Raw genomic sequence first — 18913 nt, 5'->3', positions numbered from 1 at the left:
GGAAGCTGGCGACGCTGACGCTGATCGCGTAATATGAGTGGCGTTTACTGTGCTAACGGAAAGGAGGCAATTTCGCTGTCAGTAATTAGCCGTTCAATGACGGACCGGATGGTTCCACGCGTGATGGCACACTGCTAGAAGCTACTAGACAGACAAGGCGCCCTAGCCGATCGCGTCGAGTTTAGAACGCACACATGTACCACAGGAGAGCGTTGCCGGTGCTAAAGCGTCTGCGTTCGTGTCATGGGCTCCTTAGTACACGTAATATTATTGTCGTGTGCAATCATTCCTTATATCTCGTGCGAAAAATTCAACGACCACAAACTGGGAGTCTACAGGTAGATATATAACCTTTGATTATCTTGCCTTCCTAATCCTAGTGTCGAAGGGTAACACTGAACTTAGTGTCACACATTACTTCCCCCACTCCTCTGGCTTCTGGATTGGATTGGCGCGGCTCGCTACGTGCTTACGCGTGCTTTTCTGAGCGCAGATTGATGTGCGCCTGGTTTCTCCACTAGGCTTTTATACAGTCGCTTTTTCGAGCGCAGATTGATGTGCGTCTGGTTTGTGCACTGCGCTTTTATGCGATCGCTTGTCGCTGCTTTCCTTTTCTCTGGCTTGGTGTGCGCCTGCTTTTTTTGCGCTGGTCTTCGAACACATCGCTCGCTGCTCGCGCTTATATAGACGACCGCACGCCAAGTTTCATCCTAGACGCCAGCGCTCGTTTCTCCCCTGGCGGAACGATTTCATCTCCAACGGGTGTAGGTTTCCGCCGCCGCTTCCCTAGCGGTCGCGCCCGCGTTAAGGTCGCGCTGCGCGCGAAACGTCTCTTGTTTGCGACGGCGCCTCTTCGGATGACCGGAAATTATTATTGTGTTGTTAACTGTCACGACAGCAATGTAAACACGAAATGGTTGATGCCACCAGTGAAATTCTGCCGATTCACAAGAAAATGGTACGAAAAAAGCAGACGACACACGTGGATTACTGCGGTGCGCCGAGCGAAGTAAACAACTGGCAAACGAAGCGAGCTCGTTCATTGATCACTCCTGAGTGTATGACGGTTTTTATATGTAACCCACGTGAATTTAATAATTACTCGGTACATAATCCCTTTATTCATATAAAAACTTTTGTTCGACGAGCGCTTGTCCTGTCTTCTTTCTCGTGTTTCGTTTATGTGTGCTCTGCCCAAGAATGGAAACCACTTCTGTTGTATGCGCTAGCAGTGGCCGAAGTTCACGCGTGCCGAGAAATTGAATATCTGCAAGATGCATTGAACATGACCGGAGTTCATTCCCGCTTCACCACTGCACCGATCCATCGAGTTACTGGACGATACGCGGCCCGCGTCTTGGTCACGCCGGCATTGCTGAAGCAGGAATGATTACTAATACTTTCAACTACCGTCTCTTTAGCACTGTTAAAAAATGGCCAAGCTGTCTACATTGCTGCTTATATTCCATATTGTAGGGGACGCAGTAGTTAAAGTTGTGTGCGCATGTCGTACTTGTGCTATGCAGCGATATATTTTGTTTATTTCCCCACAGTGTCGATGGAAGACCGTTGTCGCCATCAGAGACAACACGGATTTGTAGCAAACATATTGTGAGAAACTGCAAAAATGACTTTAGCTCGTATGCGCCGTATGTATGTGCCGCATCGTATGTGCTGACGATTTTTCCGGCGGTACATACGATGTCGTTTCCAATCACCTGCTCAGCGTCACTTACATGGTTAAGCAGACGCTGCCCTTTCGCCGCATTGCAGCCATAAAAATAATCGTCAAGCCTACCGATCTTCTTAAAGACAAAAAGAAGCGTGTACAGTGTGTTTCACACTTAGGGGAAAACTGGGAACGTATTGCATCGCGATGCGGCAAGCAATGCAGTCGTGCGGTGGCAGCAGCTCGAGCTGGCGCAGACGCTCGAGGGGCGGAGTCGTGATCTGCGTCGTCTGCTACGGCGGCGCGCGCTGGCCGCATTGTCGGGAAGCGTGCTACTGTCAGGGGCAGTGTACACTGTCGTCCTTTATGAAAGGGAACACGCGAGCGCGTGGCATGCGCTCTGCGATGGCTGCCTACAGCACCATCAACCGACAGCTTAAGAATGCACGTCCGCTTTTGGCGTCATCTGTTGGCAAACAAAACAACGAGTCATGGCCGGTGGACAAGCGCTGCTAGATTACGCTCCCTCTTCACTCGCGCAACGGGCGATGGTTGTAGCGCGTCGTCTGCCGCCAACAAATCGGGCGTGGTGCACAAGCACGGTCGTTATTTTGTTTGCCAATAGATGACGCCAAAAGCGGACGCGCTTTCTTTAGCTGCAGGTTGATGGCACTGTATGCAGCCGCCGCAGAGCGCAGGCCACGCGCTCGCGTGTTCCCTTTCATAAAGGACGACAGTGTACGTATATTTCTTCACTGTGTGTGCTACCGTAATAAGCAGCAACAAGACGCACCAAGATGTGCGCGCAACGTGTTCAGTCTTTGACTCGAAAGGAAAACAAAGCACTCAACAATGATAACTATGGGAGTCGAACACGATGAAACAAACGGATACGATTAAATGAATGTTTTAGGTTCAGACAATGAGCTGGAAATGGTTTTTCTCGACAATCATTCGCTACACCAGACAGACTCTGCCCGCCGGCGGGGAATTGGACACGTCACGCTCGGAACTTCAGTTAGTATCTCGTCATGTCCCCAGCGGCAGCGATGACAGCGCTCATCCTGGAAGGCAGTGAAGTGCAGAATGACTTGATCAGGGATGTGTTCATTCGCAGCACGTCTCAGTCAGTGACGATGGTGTATCGAAGCCTATCCTCGGGCGACTGATAGAGGGGACGGTGCGCCAGCGATACTTTCAACGAGCCCCAGACATTTTAAATGATGTTGGCGCCCGGGGATTGAGGCGGCCACTCCAAGAGAGTGACTGCGCGCTCTTCTAGTTGGCGTCGCACAACGCATAGTAAAGAATACCGGCTCATTTCACGCCGTAGCGATGAGATCGGCGCCCTGCAACTGATAGTAGAACGTTTCCCGACAATGCGGCCAGCGCGCGCCGCCGTAGCAGGCGACGCCGTTCAAGATCCCGCTCCTCGAGCACCTGCGCGAGCTGCTGCCGCCGCCGGACTCAAGCGCTCGCCGCATCGCGATGCAATGCGCTGCGAGTTTTCCCCTAAATGTGAAACAGACTGTACACCGCCCTTCGAACGAAATCTCCACGCGCACACACGTAGGCACGCACCGCGTGCGGCGCGAAACATGCCAAAACACGCGCAGTGCAGGAGGCAATCAAGGCGGCGCGAACGAGAGATGGGAGAGGGGTACCACCCGCTAATAGAATTTCGCTTCGCATGCGGCGCTCTCAATGCCGGCGCAGCAGCGCCGCTCTCGGTGCCGTTCTTGTCTATATAAGGAAGTGCTGCGCCGCGAACGTACCGTGTATGTAAGCGCGCCAGAAAACTGCGCCTTGTTTTCCATTACTTTGTCATGTACCTTACCACTGGGTAGCACCGAGCGATCGCTTCTAACAAACGCAGAAATGAGTCTTTGCAGCGCGTGTGGCCATTAATTGACTCCCACCACAGCCATGTGAGGTGCGACTCCAGCAGCGGCGCAGTTACTCTGCAGCCGGCGGAGAGGAGGTGGCGCTTCAGTTTATTAACTTGCTAGTTTTTGCGTGTGAACGCCCGTGATAGCTCGTGAGGTCGTGCGGGACGAGCTGCTGGCGCGACACCCACTCGGTGGCCCCGAAGGATTGTGCAAATTGATGAATGCCCCCTTCGCGGCAAGCGAAAACACAATCGAGGCCACCTGATGACGGGCGACAAGGTTCCGCCGAGCCGGCAAAATCACGGCGGCATTGCAGATCTTGGACCATGGGTATTCGGCATGACCTTCGTGACCACCGGGCAGTTCCGACTATTCAAGGTCGACAGACGAGACGCGGCGACGCTAGGCTCCATTATTGCAGCCAACGTTGAACCGGGGACCACCATCCACAGTGATGAATGGGCCGCATACAACTGCATCCCGAACTTAGTGGATGCTAACGGAGTGAGCCTCAATCTGCAATGGGAAACTAAAGCAGACAGCATGAAATTTGTGGACCCGATCACGGGCGTTCACACGCAAAAAATGGAAAGTTATTGGCATGCAGAAAGTGAAGCGCCACCTCCTCTCCGCCTGGAGTCGCACCTCACATGGCTGTGTTGGGTAGTCAATTAATGGCCACACGCGCTGCAAAGACTCATTTCTGCGTTTGTTAGAAGCGATCGCTCGGCGCTACCCAGTGTGAAGGTACATGACAAAGTAATGAAAAACAAAGCGCAGTGTTCTGACCCTTTGCTTTTGTATGAATGTTTCCCGGCATTATTGCGCGCTTACGTACACGGTACCCCAGCGGCGCAGCGTTTTCTTATATACAAGCGCGAGCAGCGAGCGATGTGTTCAAAGACCAGCGCAAGAAAGCAGGCGCACACCAAATATGCGCGCCTGCACCTAGCCGCGCCGAATCAAACCAGAGAAAAGGAAAGCAGCGACAAGCGATCGTATAAAAACCTAGTGCAAAAACCAGACGCACATCAATCTGCGCTCGGAAAAGCGCGCGCAAGCACGTAGCGAGCCGCGCCAATCCAATCCAGAAGCCAAAATAGAAGGGGGAAGTAATGTGTGACACTAAGTTCAGTGTTACCGTGTCGAAGTTGACGTAGCATACCGTTATTTGTTTACGTTGGACGACGCGTACGTTGGCTCCTTAGGATGTGTTATTGTGGTATTGTATGCCACTGGCTGTCACTGGGCTTATGTCGTTATTACTATAAATAGCTTTACTTTCCTGGGCTAAGGAAATAAAAATATTTTTGTGCTACTAACGTTTATGGCCTAACAGGGTTGTTCCTTGCAATCGCCAATGGTTATGCACTCATCGTGTTCGCTGTGTGGTTCATCTGTTTCTCTGAAGCTTCCCACAACGCACACTTCCCTATAAAATATTATTTACAAGGTTATTGACAGTTCTTTAAGATATATGAATGCTCTTAAGATATTGAGTACGAGCTTTGTACCGTTGTATGACACCTGTGTATCCTTAATGCAAAGCCGCTGTATAGTTCTCACTAGGTGTTCTCTCTCTCATACACACAATAAAAAAATATACAAAAATAACTATAACAGTTGGTATAATACGGATGACAAAATAAGAAGGCATGTTTTTGAAACTGTTCATGCTCGCTTAGAAACTTCATCATCTTACTGCAAAATAATCGCATTGTGTGAAAAACTCTGGCGCGAACAGCACATTTCACAGCTGACCTTGACATTCTGGCCTCCAGTCGTATTTAGTGCTAAAAGAAACATATTTTACTGCTGCTATACAGTGTGATCACAGTAGCATTCTTGCAGCATTGTGCTTGTCTAGTGCTATGATTGTCTTATTACTCAATGTTAAAACGAATTTGCTTTGAAGAAAGACTGCTAGAGAAATGGCATTTATTTTTCTGCACACCTCGTAACATATACAAGGTGTACAGGCCTACTGTATAGGTATACAAAGCACATGAACCACATGTGAAAGCAGCATTTCCATAGCTAACATCGCCTTTTTGTTTATGTTACTGATGGTTCTGACATTCGTAACTATTTGCTGCTAATGAATATTGTCAGACAGCCCTGCATGAATGTCCTTACTATTAAACCTCTGCAATATAAAGTGTGGTAAGTATCATTGTCAGCTGGAGCAAAGTAAATGTTGAAGCCTTTTCATACAGTGTATCTCAAGCTCAAGTTCCTATAATATTCCTGATGTGACTTATTATATTTTCTTTCTTGTGCTCTGTTTCGATGCTGTCAGGGACTAAGTTTAGATGCGTGTGATGCTTTACGTCATCTCAACTAGTCTGCTCATACTATGGTTACCTGGTTTCCCTGCCAAAGGTGGACACATTTCTTGTGATCCTGTTGCAGGAATCGAGTGTTGGAGATGTTCCAGCACGCTTACGATGGCTACATGAAGTATGCTTACCCTTATGATGAGCTACGGCCACTTTCCTGTGATGGCGTTGACACTTGGGGCAGCTTCTCACTCACGCTCATCGATGCACTCGACACATTGGCCATTATGGGCAACTACACTGAGTTTAGAAAGGTAGCAACAATGATTGCAGAAAACATCAATTTCAACATCAACATCAATGTCTCGGTCTTTGAGACCAACATACGAGGTGGGTACATTGCACATACAGGTTGTCCCAACTATAATCTCACTCTCTTGTTAGAAATTAATAGAGGGCTCTATGCAGATGAAATTTGTAGTTCCTTGTTACCTCTTGTGTTTACTTTTTTTTTTTTTTTTTATTCAGCATTGATTTAGACACAGTACTTGATGTGGCCGCTGTTTTTCCTATGCCTTATTGATCACTTATTCCAAACCAATAAACCAAGATGTCAATTAGTGCGCTGTAGGATGCGCTCAAAAACGCCACAATGAACATGTAAGAAGTCAGTCTTGTGTGAGATTAGAAAGTATTGCATCTACATGAACGTTGCAGGGCAACAGATATATCACTGAGTTAGATTGTCTGAGAAGCCATTATTGATCATAATGCAATTCAGCATTTACTGCATCTTTGTCCAAAGGCTTGGAAAAATATAATATGCCTTCATATGCTTGTAGATAGGTATCTCAGTTAAAAAGTTGCAAACTGGTTAATCATATTAAGAAGAATACTGAATTCCACATGAATGTACTGTACCATGATCTGTCAGTGATACTGTAATACCTCTTTGATGCTACTTTCCTTGTCTAGAATTGGTGCTTGTAAGCTGCACATTCTCTTTTCCTGCTTAGCATGTCCTTACTGCTCATGAGCTGTACATTGTTTGTGTGCTGCACCTGCCTTCTTTTGTAGTGACTGCATGAGAGGTTTCATTTGAGGATTTAACAACTCCTGTTACAAATTTGTAGTTAGCATTCTGATCATTAAGTAAAGTATTCCAAAACTGACCTTTGACACAGCGGGTACGCTGGTTACTATGCTTGTGAGAGATTTCCAACAATTGGGAAGAGGATGCGAAGGTCTGGTGCAGTGAACTTTGTGCTTTATTAACTTTAACTATTAATAATTAAGTAGATGCAGTAGAGAAAGTACCAAACAGTGGACGCATAGCTGCACATGGTTGCATTTGAGCGCAGCCTTCTGTTACACTTATGCTTCACTGTGGCAGTGGTTGGTGGTCTGCTTTCGGCACATCTACTGTCTCGAAAAGCTCAAATGCCTCTTGAGCCTGGCTGGCCTTGCTCGGGACCCCTCCTGCGCCTTGCTGAAGATGTGGCCACACGATTGCTTCCAGGTATTGAATTTATCTCATGATCATTGCTTAGTCTATTCCATTTCATTTTTCAACTTCCTTTGCACTTGATCTGCTGATACCTATGCATTGCAGAGTATTTGACTAGTCCTTAGGAAAATGCAAACAATGCAATAGAAATATATTGTTTGTAGCTTGTGGGCGTACACCTGAAAAATATGCATATGAAGTAAAGTGTGTAAGTGACAGACCCACCATAGTAAACACAGGTGACTTTGACTGTCCTCTGATGCATCAAAAAGGCTTCAACTCAAAACACTGCATGGGCTGATTTTGAACATTTTGACTGTAGCTTTGGACTTGTGACACATAACAACATCTGTCTTTGGAAGCATCAAGTTGCTGTTGATAGTCCAAGTACCTATCTTGCATGCTTTTCTGGCACTGAAATGTGCTGGCACCTACCGCAATGGCTCAGTGGCTATGTCATGTTGCTAAGCACAAGATCATAATTTTGATTCCCGGGCATGGCAGCTGCATTTCAATGAGGATGAAATGAGAAAAATGCTTGTGTACTCAAGATTTAGATGCTCATTAAAAAACCCCAGCTGGTCAAAAATGATCTGGAGCCATCTGCTAAGGCATCCCTCATAACCCACTGTGCAGTTTGTGGGCATTAAACGCCACAATTTCATACCTCTAGGATGTGCTGGCATAACCTGATAAAGTTCATCCATGCCAATTTACCTCTCCCTTCTTTTCTATTTTTTTAACAATTTATTTATGTTATAGGAGCTTTCTGATTATCAAGGAGCTCTGCAATGAAAGCTGCAAGCCTGGTGCGACAGACTGAGACAATGTTGCTTCTGTGTGCAGCTTTCAACACCAAGACAGGCATGCCATATGGCACAGTTAACCTAATCAATGGAGTGCCACTGGGAGAGACCAGCATCACATGTACCGCTGGTGTGGGCACCTTTCTGGTTGAGTTTGCCACCCTCAGCCGGCTGACAGGCAACCCGGTCTTCGAGGAGGTCGCCCTACGAGCCTTGAAAGCACTTTGGAGGTCCCGGACATCCATAGGCTTGGTACTGTGCACACCTACATTTCTCTTTATGTGTGCCCTCAGTCTATGTCCTTATTTGTTGACTCTTGATTGGTAATGCTGACCATTCACTTTCAAGGGGCCTTCACATGACATCATCCAGCTCATTGCTTCACTGTAGCATTGGAGCATACATTGGCATCCTGATGTTTTTCCCACCTACCATCTCGACACATTCAATAATTACGTGTTATGCAACTAACGCACTGTGTGATGGCTAACAAGTACGTTTTCTCCATGCCCAATTTTAGCCAATCAATTTAAACAGTATGCAGTGCCCTCTAAAGCAATCAGTTGAGAGTGCCAGTATGTTGCATTGAGCTTAAATTAAGGCTGCACCTAGGCTCACATTGTGGTGTAAGTGAGCATCCGTGTGCCCTTAATTTGGCAGCACCAAGATTAGGTGCATAAAGTAAGAATGGAAGCAGCATGATGGCGCACCTCAAAGTGAGGAAGCGTGAGCGTCACTTCTTTGTGGCAAAGTCCCAGTTAAGAAAGAGAATTTGTGTCATTGTTCTCACTTCTGTGCCCATGTCAACTAGTTTGAAATCTTCCTGAAGATAAAAAGCCCCACATATTCCAATCACAGAGCAATAGAAAATCCATTGATAGGCAGTAACTTTTGGTAACCTTGTTAAAAGCAAATGCTTTCAAGAAATATTTATAGGACGGTTCTGGGCAGGGCTTTTTTATACTTGAGATATTTTGCCACCTTGTTAAATCATTAGTAGTATTTTTGCCTCATTTAAACAAGAAAAACAGCTGGTTGTGAACCTTGCAAATTTCTGCTAAACAGCCTTTTCTTCAAAGGATATACGCTTTATTAAGGTTCACATCTTGCTTCTTTTATCAAATCTTCTGACAGTTCGCGCTGAGGAGACAGCCAGGTTGACTGGAACATCTCGTTTTATTCGAGGGTTCCAAGGTAGGGCATGAGCTGTGAGAGAACGAAGAAGACAGTGCCTGGTTTGCAGTCGCACCATTCTGGAGCTGGCCTAGTTCTCTGCAGATGCCTCGCGTTCCCACGAGTGATTGGTAGTGGGGTTGCCACAGTGCACACAAAAAACTTGTACACCTTCAAAAGATTACAGTATACTCATAGACACTTTGCGTTAAGTGCATGAGCTGAATAGACTAATACTAGAGTTGCTAAAGTGTTTAAGGTTGATAATGAATTAATGGCATTTGTAGTTCTTCTTTAAAATGAATATCACAGAAAGTCTACGATATATATACATAGAAGAGTATAAGCTTATTGTTCATAAGGGTCAGAACTGCCTTTCTTTTAAACTAAATTTTGCCTGAAATTCTACCTGTGTAGCTATCAACACTGATTGAAATAATAGCGGAGCAGTAGGTATATGTAAAGTCTATCAAAAAGAATTGGGTGATGGATTTGTGATCAACTCTGAGATGTTGCAAGTGACCAACTCAGATTTGTCACAAGTAATGCTAATGACATGTCAGAGTTGGTCACAAATTTTCATACTTATAGCTTTTTGCTAGGTTTTATGAAAACCATGGCTTTTATGTTTGTATTTTAGTATGTGCTGGCAGTACGCACTGTATGAGTCATCTTGACATGCTTAGTTACAATATAAGTCCCTTGAGTACACTGCTCTATACAAGTTTCATTGGCTTTGGAAATGGTTACATGTGCATTTCACACTGCAATAACGACAATGGGCATGCAATACTTGCTGCCATCTTGCAGGTAGGGAACCACATTGATGTTCAGCTTGGCATCTGGACAGCTACAGATTCTGGCATAGGAGCTGGTGTGGACTCCTACTACGAGTACCTGGTGAAGGGCGCCATCATGCTGCAGAGGCCTGAACTTATGCGCATGTTTAAAGGTGCGACCAATGTTTCTATGCCTTTGGAGTATTTCACACATACTTTTTCAGTTAAATTTAGTATGATGAGGTTGCATTTTAATATCAATAGAGAAACATATTAGGCCCACATCTTACACATTGCAAAGACAGGACTGTGATGTGAAATTTTGTTCCATTCCTTTTTAGAGGTGGCATCCTGTGACATTCTTCCTTTGTTAGAAAATAAAGGATTGGAATGTTCTCTACCATGCTTTACATGCATTTTTTTTTTCAATACTGTGTATTTCATTGTAGCCACAATGGCCATAATGCCTAACACAACAAAGGATGTAAGAAACAAATAAATTCATAACTAAACGAATAAGCTTATATTTGTGAATTTGTGCATGCACCATGGGGAAAATGAGCTAATGCACCTTGGCATCATAAAGATGGTAGTAAATAGTGCAGCACCACCCGGTGGGTGCACATTGGCCTTATTTCATTGTGTGTGCATTTGTGCGATATAATTTCTTTATGCTATCGTAACAGTTAATTTTCTTCTTAATTTTGTTATTTTCTTCATTACTATATGCCTTGTGCTCTATGAATGTTTAACCATTATTAATTATTTTTTTAGAATTTTATACAGTGCACAGTTTTTCATCCTATTCATTCACTTTTATATTGTTTATCATGTTTTTTCTTACACATACCTTTTTTTCTGTTACAATCCTCAATCCACTCCCCCCTCCCATAAAGTCCTTTGCACCCTTAGAGTTTAAGTATCTTATATCATCTCTGTGTTTGCATGTGCATGCATGTTATCTTCCTCAGTTAATTCTGAGTTATGACAGAAGGGTAAAAAAAAACACAGGGCAGGTTAGTGGTCTTGCATTTGGAAGGAAGTAGCACAGCATGGTTGAACACCAAGCATAAAAGAAAGAAAAAGGAGCACTGAACGTACCGTTGAAGATTTATTCAAACACCAGGTAACACAACAGATAACGGAAGGTTGTTGAAGCCTTCCATACATTACTGGAGTTCCTCAGCCACACCTGTCTTGACTTGTTGAATTTGTGAGTGGGCTCACTAGTCATGTTCATGTATGACCAGGAGGCCATTTTCTCTCTGTCTACATCACTACCAGACATAATCTTCTTTTAATGCGAAAGCATTGTATGCCCCATTACGCAAAAATTCAGCGTTGTTGGCGGCAACGTGACCGAAAGATGGTACCAAAAATGACCGACGGCATAACAAATAAAAACACGTCAGAAGTGCTTGGATTGACATCATATTTGTCACGCAAGTTTCTCTAAACAAAGTCAATTAATGGAACTGAAATGAAGTTTTGTACATTTCGGTCTGGGTGGGAATCAAACCTGGGCCTTCAGGGTGCGAGATAAGCATGCTTCCCCAACGCTGTGGTGGCTCCACGGTTACGGCTGACTAAAGTTGTGCCTAGTTCGTTCGTCATTGCACATGTCACATCACTGCCTCCGTCACTGCCTCCCCCGTGTCACTTGCTCTTCGGATTTCTTCAGTGCTGTGTCTACAGCAATGCGCTGTCGATGCCAGTTCATGAGTGTATAAAATAAGGTATGCCTAGTGCCTGCGTCATTTCACACGTCATGTTGCTGCCTCGTGCACATCACTAGCTTTTCAGCTTTTGTCGGTGGTATATTTGCTGGGATGCACTCCGAAGCGTCTACCTCAGCAGCATCTGTGAAACATGGTCGCCCACAAAAGCACGCTGCAGAAGATGGAAGCAAGGGAACGCAAAAAGGAATGCCATACAAGTTTAGGAAGAGCACAACGACATACGGATGAATACCTAAGCGAAAACATTTCTCCAAAGCGACTACAATGCTTTCACATTCCCATACATGAACAGTCTTAAATGTCTCTTCCGAACCTTTTTTTGCACAGCACAGCGGTCTAAGAATGTCTGCATGAGGCTGATCCTTCTGTATTTTCTTATACAAGTGTTGTATCTCTCTTTATTGAGTGCCATTTGGTTACACTTTTTCTGTGTTCTTGCTTTGCTTGAGAACTTGGAAGTCCTTAGAGTGGGTCTCGTGGTAGACCTGAATGCAAGAAGTGGACATGCAAGCTGTCATTTTGCTTGTTATTTGTGCATAGAATAATATTCCTTCTTCCTCTTACATTTTGTTGTTTCATTGTTTGCTTGCAGAGTATGAGAAAACAATAACCAAGTATATGAAGCGTGACGATTGGTACTTCTGGGTGGAAAATTCATCTGGCAAAGTTACCATGCCAGTATTCCAAAGCCTCGAAGCATTTTGGCCAGGTTTGTTGGTTAGTAACACATCCGTTATTCTATTGTTTAATCATTCATGTAGGTCACCAATAATTAAACTTCATTTCTGCTTTGGCTAAATTTAAGTTTCTGCATTGTGTTTGCTTCAGTTATTATGCATGTCAACTAAGGTGTTAGCTTTGGCTAGTTGTCAAGATATTATATACTGAATAGCGTGCTAAGCAAGATTGACTGAGCAGATAACATGAAAGCAAATTATATAAGCGCTGCTTTGTCCGCTCTCTGATTCTTGTCTCTCACAAAATCAATAGTTTGGACTGCGTAGGTATTTTTCTGGGCCGCTAAAGTTCGTAAGTGGAGTAACACAATATATTGTGTTGCATGAGAAAAAGTATTGCAATGGACATCGCTTCAACATAGCGTTAAAGAACCACAGGTGGTTGAAATTAATCCGGAGCACTTTGCTGTGGCATTCCTCATAACCCACTGTCCAATTTTGTGGTGTTCACCCCCACAATTTAATTTTTAAAACTATATGCTTTCATGAAATGGAGTCATTTAGGCGTGGTATAGCTGCCATCAATAATGAGCAGTATTGAGTGAGCAGGCAGAGTTTGATGCGTAAAAAAACTTGCAAGCCTGCAACCTTGTGGCAGTCTACAGTATGTGCATCATTTCTAGCGGCAAATTTTGTACAGAAAGTATAATATATAGAGTACGTTCAAGCAACATATTGCGACATTTGTGTAGCTGTAATAGCATCATGCAATAAGCCACCAAAGAAACCAAGCTGGCTTACATGCTTCCTAATCCCTATGCTCACTGTAGCACCAATGAAGAAACCAGCATAGAGGCTAGCACCACACTTTAAACCCTGTTGTGTTTAAAGCCATGCACTGCTTGCTTATTTCTGACTTCTGGGTGATTTTCCTTTCCTACTGTATTAATTACAGACTTTAATAGGTGATCTGGACAATGCACGCAAGTCATTATATAACTACCACCAGGTGTGGAGAGAGTATGGGTTCACCCCGGAATTTTATGAAGTGGTGCATGGAAGAGCTCACCCAAAGCGAGATGGCTACCCGCTTAGGCCAGGTGAGTCGTCACTTGGTGCTCTGCCCTGAACTGTTGTATTGCAGATTGAATTGAAAAAAAAAAAATACAAACATATTAATGTAGCCTTTTCAGGTGGTATTCTTCTTATGCAGCCACATTTGGCACTGCCTTGAAACTATTGTCTAATGGGTTCTTGACCATGTGACCCTACGTTGCTGTTATAGTTGTAATCTAAAACATCCTTGGTGTTTCGATTTAGGACAATATTTCTTGCAACATATTGGAAATTTTGCATAACCCTATCTTAAACAGATATTGCTAAATGCTGTACGGTAAAGAATTTTCGGTCTGGTGTCTTATAAAATTGCTGTTTTCAGATAAGCAGTAGTAGTACTAAATAGAGGGTGGAAGACAGTTACTGCTCTTATGTGCAAGTAATAAAACGTGCTAATACTGTGAGGCCTTATGGTTGTCATGCCAAATAACATCTTACAATTTCTATCTGTATACTACTATTTCATACTGCACTGCCATATCCTTCTGTAATTAAGTATGTGCACACATACAGCAGTCCACAGCGTCTGGACGATGGTGACAAAATAGCAGTGGGACTTTCTACATAAATATATGTTTTGGCAAGTGTCAGTTTATATGATGACTGGCTCTTTTAATGGCATAATGTATTGTGAAACAGATTATTGAGAGAGAAGAGAAAGGCGAAAGGTTAGTGTGCATTGGCTGAGAGACCGGAGACCAGAGTTTGGCTTACCAGCTCAGTTGTATTTTTGGCCTATTCCCAACTTGCACCTGCTGGTTAATAAAGTAATTTAGACTAGCAGGAGCCAGTCAAGCATTTACATCCTGAGTGACATCATACAGAAGCTAATCAATATAGCCAAGCTATACAACAAACACTGGGAAACTTCATATAACATGAGCCAGTTAAAAGTTACGTCACATTTCATTTTCCTTAGGCTGCTTTAGCTGTTTCTTAGGGTGCAGTGTCCTGAATTATGTCTTATGTTCTCCAAATTATTTGCGTTCCTTCCAGAACTTGTTGAGAGCTTAGTTTATCTCTATCAAGCCACAAAGGATCCACATTTTCTGGAGATAGGCGTTGACATCCTTGAATCAATCAGGCACAGTGCCAAGACTGAATGTGGCTATGCAACAGTGAGTTTCCTTTGTGGCTTTTTCTTGCATCTAGACCATTGTGGCCTTTTTGTGTGTGTGTGGAGTTTAGTTGAAATTGCATCAGTAAAGAGTCATCTATTGGCTACATTTTGTCTGGCAAGGAAGGCTTCCTTGGGACGTGAACAACAAATTTAGTAGTGTGCGGAACATAAGGTATTTGGCATGTTTGACTTGAGGGAACACAGCCTTCATAAGCGCAAGCATGACCCAAATATAGAACAGGATTGGTGTTGCAATTGGGAAAATACACTTGCAGCCTCCTATGATGTATAATTAACATAAAACTGTTCATAATTAGTAGATGTAGTCAAACACTGATAATTTGTGGCAGCAGTTATGATAATATATGCAACAGTTATGTAACTTATGTTACATTTCAACGTGACAGAGATACTGTTTAGCCAATGTTAAATTACTAGCCAATATTAAATTAACTGACTGCTGCAACCTCTTCACACAATTCTGTCAATGCTATATGCATCAGCGCGTGGTGCACTCCCTTTGTGGCCATCTGGCTTTTAGCAGGTGGCAAAGCATGACCTCCGAGATAGCTGGTGCAGTGCAGGACTCCTATGCTGCAAAAGCATCAAACTAGTCCACCATGATGAACTGTTAAATATTAGCACTTCATGATATTCACAACTTCTGCATTTCACTTACAGTAGCAAGTTATGCTTAGCATTTGTACTAGTTTGTGAAGCCTCTTTTGCATCATATATGCCCCTGAGATGTGTGACCAAGCAAAATTTTACTAGCAATAACAATGTAGTGTTTGTACTAGGTCATCTTGTATGAAGCATCTTGTGTGTTGTATGTTTGATAATGCAGGAAATTAGGTAAAGAAAGATGCACATATGTCGTCCAACATCTTGGAGGCTACAGCTGTCATTGGTAAAGTGCATACTAGAAGGTGTGAAAATACCATGTCCACAGCAGACTTGAAGTCTTCACTGAAGTGTGGTATCTGTGCTTTGAAGTTCATCAGCATGTACTTTAAGTGGCATTTGATGAACAAGAGCACTGGCAATGTGTGTACCAGATATTTGAATATGCCATTGCAAGTTCTTTCAATCAATTCTATGCAAAGAGCTTTAGTATTTTTTTTTTTTTTTTTTTTTTTGTCGCCACACCTGATGCAGTTTCTCCATTTCCCACACATGGTGTAGCTCTTTCTCAACTTGGTGGTACTAATAATATGGTGAGATATATCATCCTGTTCATTCTCTGCAACATAAATTGTAAAAGAAAAGTGCAGCTCCTTCAGTTGCAGTTTTCTGCACAGAAGAGCCATCCTTAGGTGTAAAACATATATTATTGCAACGTGTCCAGAACAATAGTTTGAGTAAATATTTGTCTCTAGTGTCACATTCATATGTACTAGTGTACTATATTTATTTATATGTTCATTCTAGCTTCCTCAACTATAAAATTACGGGATTATACTGTCGTTTTCCAACTGCTTTAGTTGTTTTGACATTATATCTGATATTTGTCTATGTTCATAGCTTGTCATTCATAGCGTTTATATATATTATTGTGCTTTCTGACAAATATTGTATCAATAAAGATGAAGTAATATCTCCTTTATTTTCTTTTCTTTAGATAAAGAAGGTTGGAGACCACACCCTTGAAGACCGGATGGAATCCTTCTTTTTAGCTGAAACGACCAAGTATCTTTACCTCCTCTTCACTCCTGATCATTTCATCCACAACAATGGCAGTTCTGCTGACATCATACAGACATCATCTGGAGAGTGCATCATAGACACAGGGGCTTACGTGTTCAACACTGAGGCCCACCCTGTGGATGTGGCGGCCGTACATTGTTGCAGTGCAGACAAGGCTTCAGAGGACCAAGCACTTCGAAATTTTGCGAAAGAATTTGATTTGAGCAAATTGCTTGTAGACGAGTCTAGAGATGACTTCATCAAGCCTTTGCGGGTCATAGAAAACATTGGTGGTACAGATGATGCTGACGATTCTGATGAACCCAAATGTGCTGACAAAAATGAGTCCTCAGCTCCCTCGGCTCCTTCAAGTTTTCCAGCTCAGGATCCTGCATTATTTTTCACCAATCTGCTTTCTTCCGAGAAGGCCGTCCAAGAAAATACGAAGGAAGACGCTGTCGAAGTCAATATTAAAGAATCTGTGCAAGAGGACAGATCCAGTGATAACGATAATGATGCCCGCATGTTTGGTTTCGTAGGTGAAGTTGGAGAAACTGATAATGACGTGGCAAACTCAGAGACAGATGAGGCTAGAGGCAGCTATCAGCCCAACTTATCGAGTGCTGGTGGTCATAACAGGGCTGTAGAGAGCAATGGCGAAGCACCAGTTGCTGAGCCAGGAATCTCATCAAATGAGAATCGTTTTCCGAGTGACCTTGATAGTGACGCAAGAAACTTGACACCGGATACAGCTGCAGGGTCTCTGAGTTCAACAAAACATAATGCAGCTGAAACAAGTCATGCTAGTGAACTGCATCCAGAACTGTCACAAGGAGCCGTTTCAACAGAGACAAGCATTGACCCCTCCGAAGAAGAAATCATTGACGACGTTGCTCTAGATGAAGAGGAGTTTGATGACGAAATTGATGAGTATACTTCACGCCACCCTACTGTAGAGGACGATGACAGTGAACCTGATGACACTAAGCCTACTGAGGAACCTACTGAACTCAATTCTTCAAAACATGTCTCCACATCACAAGATGTTGGCAAAGGGTCTCAAGAAGCAGTTCCGACAGAGACTTGGTCTTCAACTACAATAGATGGTGCAGTTGTAGATTCTGCTAAATCTGATGGTGACAAAAATGATGCCAATGCATCAGAGTTTAGTGAGCAGGACAAGAAACGTCGTGTTCGAAACAGCTCAAGTGAAACAACCCTTAGCAGCAGTGGCAATGACGGCCCCGACACACGTACCAGTGCTGGCATGAATGTAACAGCAGGGTGGAAAGCGGAAGTAAAAGAAGTTAGGCTTGCCCCGGGAGAAGAAGAGGAAGTGATAATAGGCGACACAAATATGAGTGAAAGCAGCGCTTCTAGTGAGGTGGCTGCACAACCTGAAGGCCTCTTACAGCAAGCTGTTCAAGAAGCATTTGGCAAGAAATCATCTGTGGCAACAGAAAATTCTGAGCATTGCATTAAGAAGCCAGCAAAGGAGTTAAATGGATGGTTAATGCTCACGTGCCCATCACAGCCTTTTACGTCAAGGCTTGCATTCCGAGGGGAGATGTTTAATGTTGGTTAGATATGTCTAGGCCAGTTTTAGGAACCAAATGTAATAAGGTGATAAGTTGCGCAGGAAAATACGACGTGCATTGCGTTGACATAGTGATTGATATTGTGTTCCTCCTCTCTTAGGAACGAATTACAAAAGAAATTGCGTATTTCGCAAGTCTCATAAGCCTTGCTCAATAGAAATTGTTTTTTATTATGTGTACCGCTAAATTAAATATCACCTATGTAGAAGTGTGTCAGTTAGATACAAAGCACCAATTTCAATAAAGAGAAGCTGTTATTTTGTGGTACTTGTAGACTGAAGTGAACATCTTTCTTTTCACTACTTTTTGTTTCTGTAGCTGTGTAAAGATTTCAACTTGGACCACATGTCTGTAAGTCTACAATGGCCATATTAGACATATATGTTGGGGAACCTTCTAACATTTCAGAGGTGGGCAAAGATTATATGCCCAGTTTGAACACACCACTACACAACCTGCACCACTGAATTTTCAACTATGCACATTTTCTCTGTCTCTCTCTCTCATGAGCACGCTTTGCGTCTTTTGGCTGCTAAAAAAGCCAGCCATGCCATACGGCAATGTGGTGTCAATTTTTTCAATCACGTTATGTAACTTTCAGTAGCTGCATAATGCATTTTGTGAAAGATTTAGCTTGGGCCAACTCCCCATTCAGATACATGTAAAATGCAGAAATGCTCTAATGAGACAACTGCTGGACCAATTGAAATTAAATTTGTTGCATTTGACAGACAAATTCTAGGATCTGTAGCCAGTATACATATTATTTAACATGTCAAATCTTTTGCAAATCTTTCCACAAACTGGCAAGTTCTTAAAAAAAAAATTGCAACATGAAGTTTATCAGAAGAGTATAGGCTTTTTCTGGTTGGTAA

The 18913-nt window shown here is 43.4% G+C and overlaps 1 protein-coding gene across 1 annotated transcript; it reads left to right on the top strand.

Annotated features, from left to right (window-relative positions):
* Positions 1-4: 4 nt before the first annotated feature.
* LOC126536854 (uncharacterized) lies at positions 5-18305 on the top strand. Its single transcript, XM_050183876.2, has 9 exons — positions 5-338; positions 5971-6227; positions 7231-7356; positions 8191-8402; positions 10134-10275; positions 12434-12558; positions 13474-13618; positions 14631-14752; positions 16376-18305. The coding sequence occupies exons 1-9, from the start codon at positions 244-246 to the stop codon at positions 18023-18025; spliced, it is 2874 nt and encodes a 957-aa protein (XP_050039833.1). The 5' UTR covers positions 5-243; the 3' UTR covers positions 18026-18305.
* The last annotated feature ends 608 nt before the right edge of the window (positions 18306-18913 follow it).

Source organism: Dermacentor andersoni, chromosome 4 (genome assembly GCF_023375885.2).
Source record: "Dermacentor andersoni chromosome 4, qqDerAnde1_hic_scaffold, whole genome shotgun sequence".
NCBI lineage: Eukaryota > Metazoa > Arthropoda > Arachnida > Ixodida > Ixodidae > Dermacentor > Dermacentor andersoni.
This window is presented reverse-complemented; position numbering and strand designations above follow the sequence as displayed.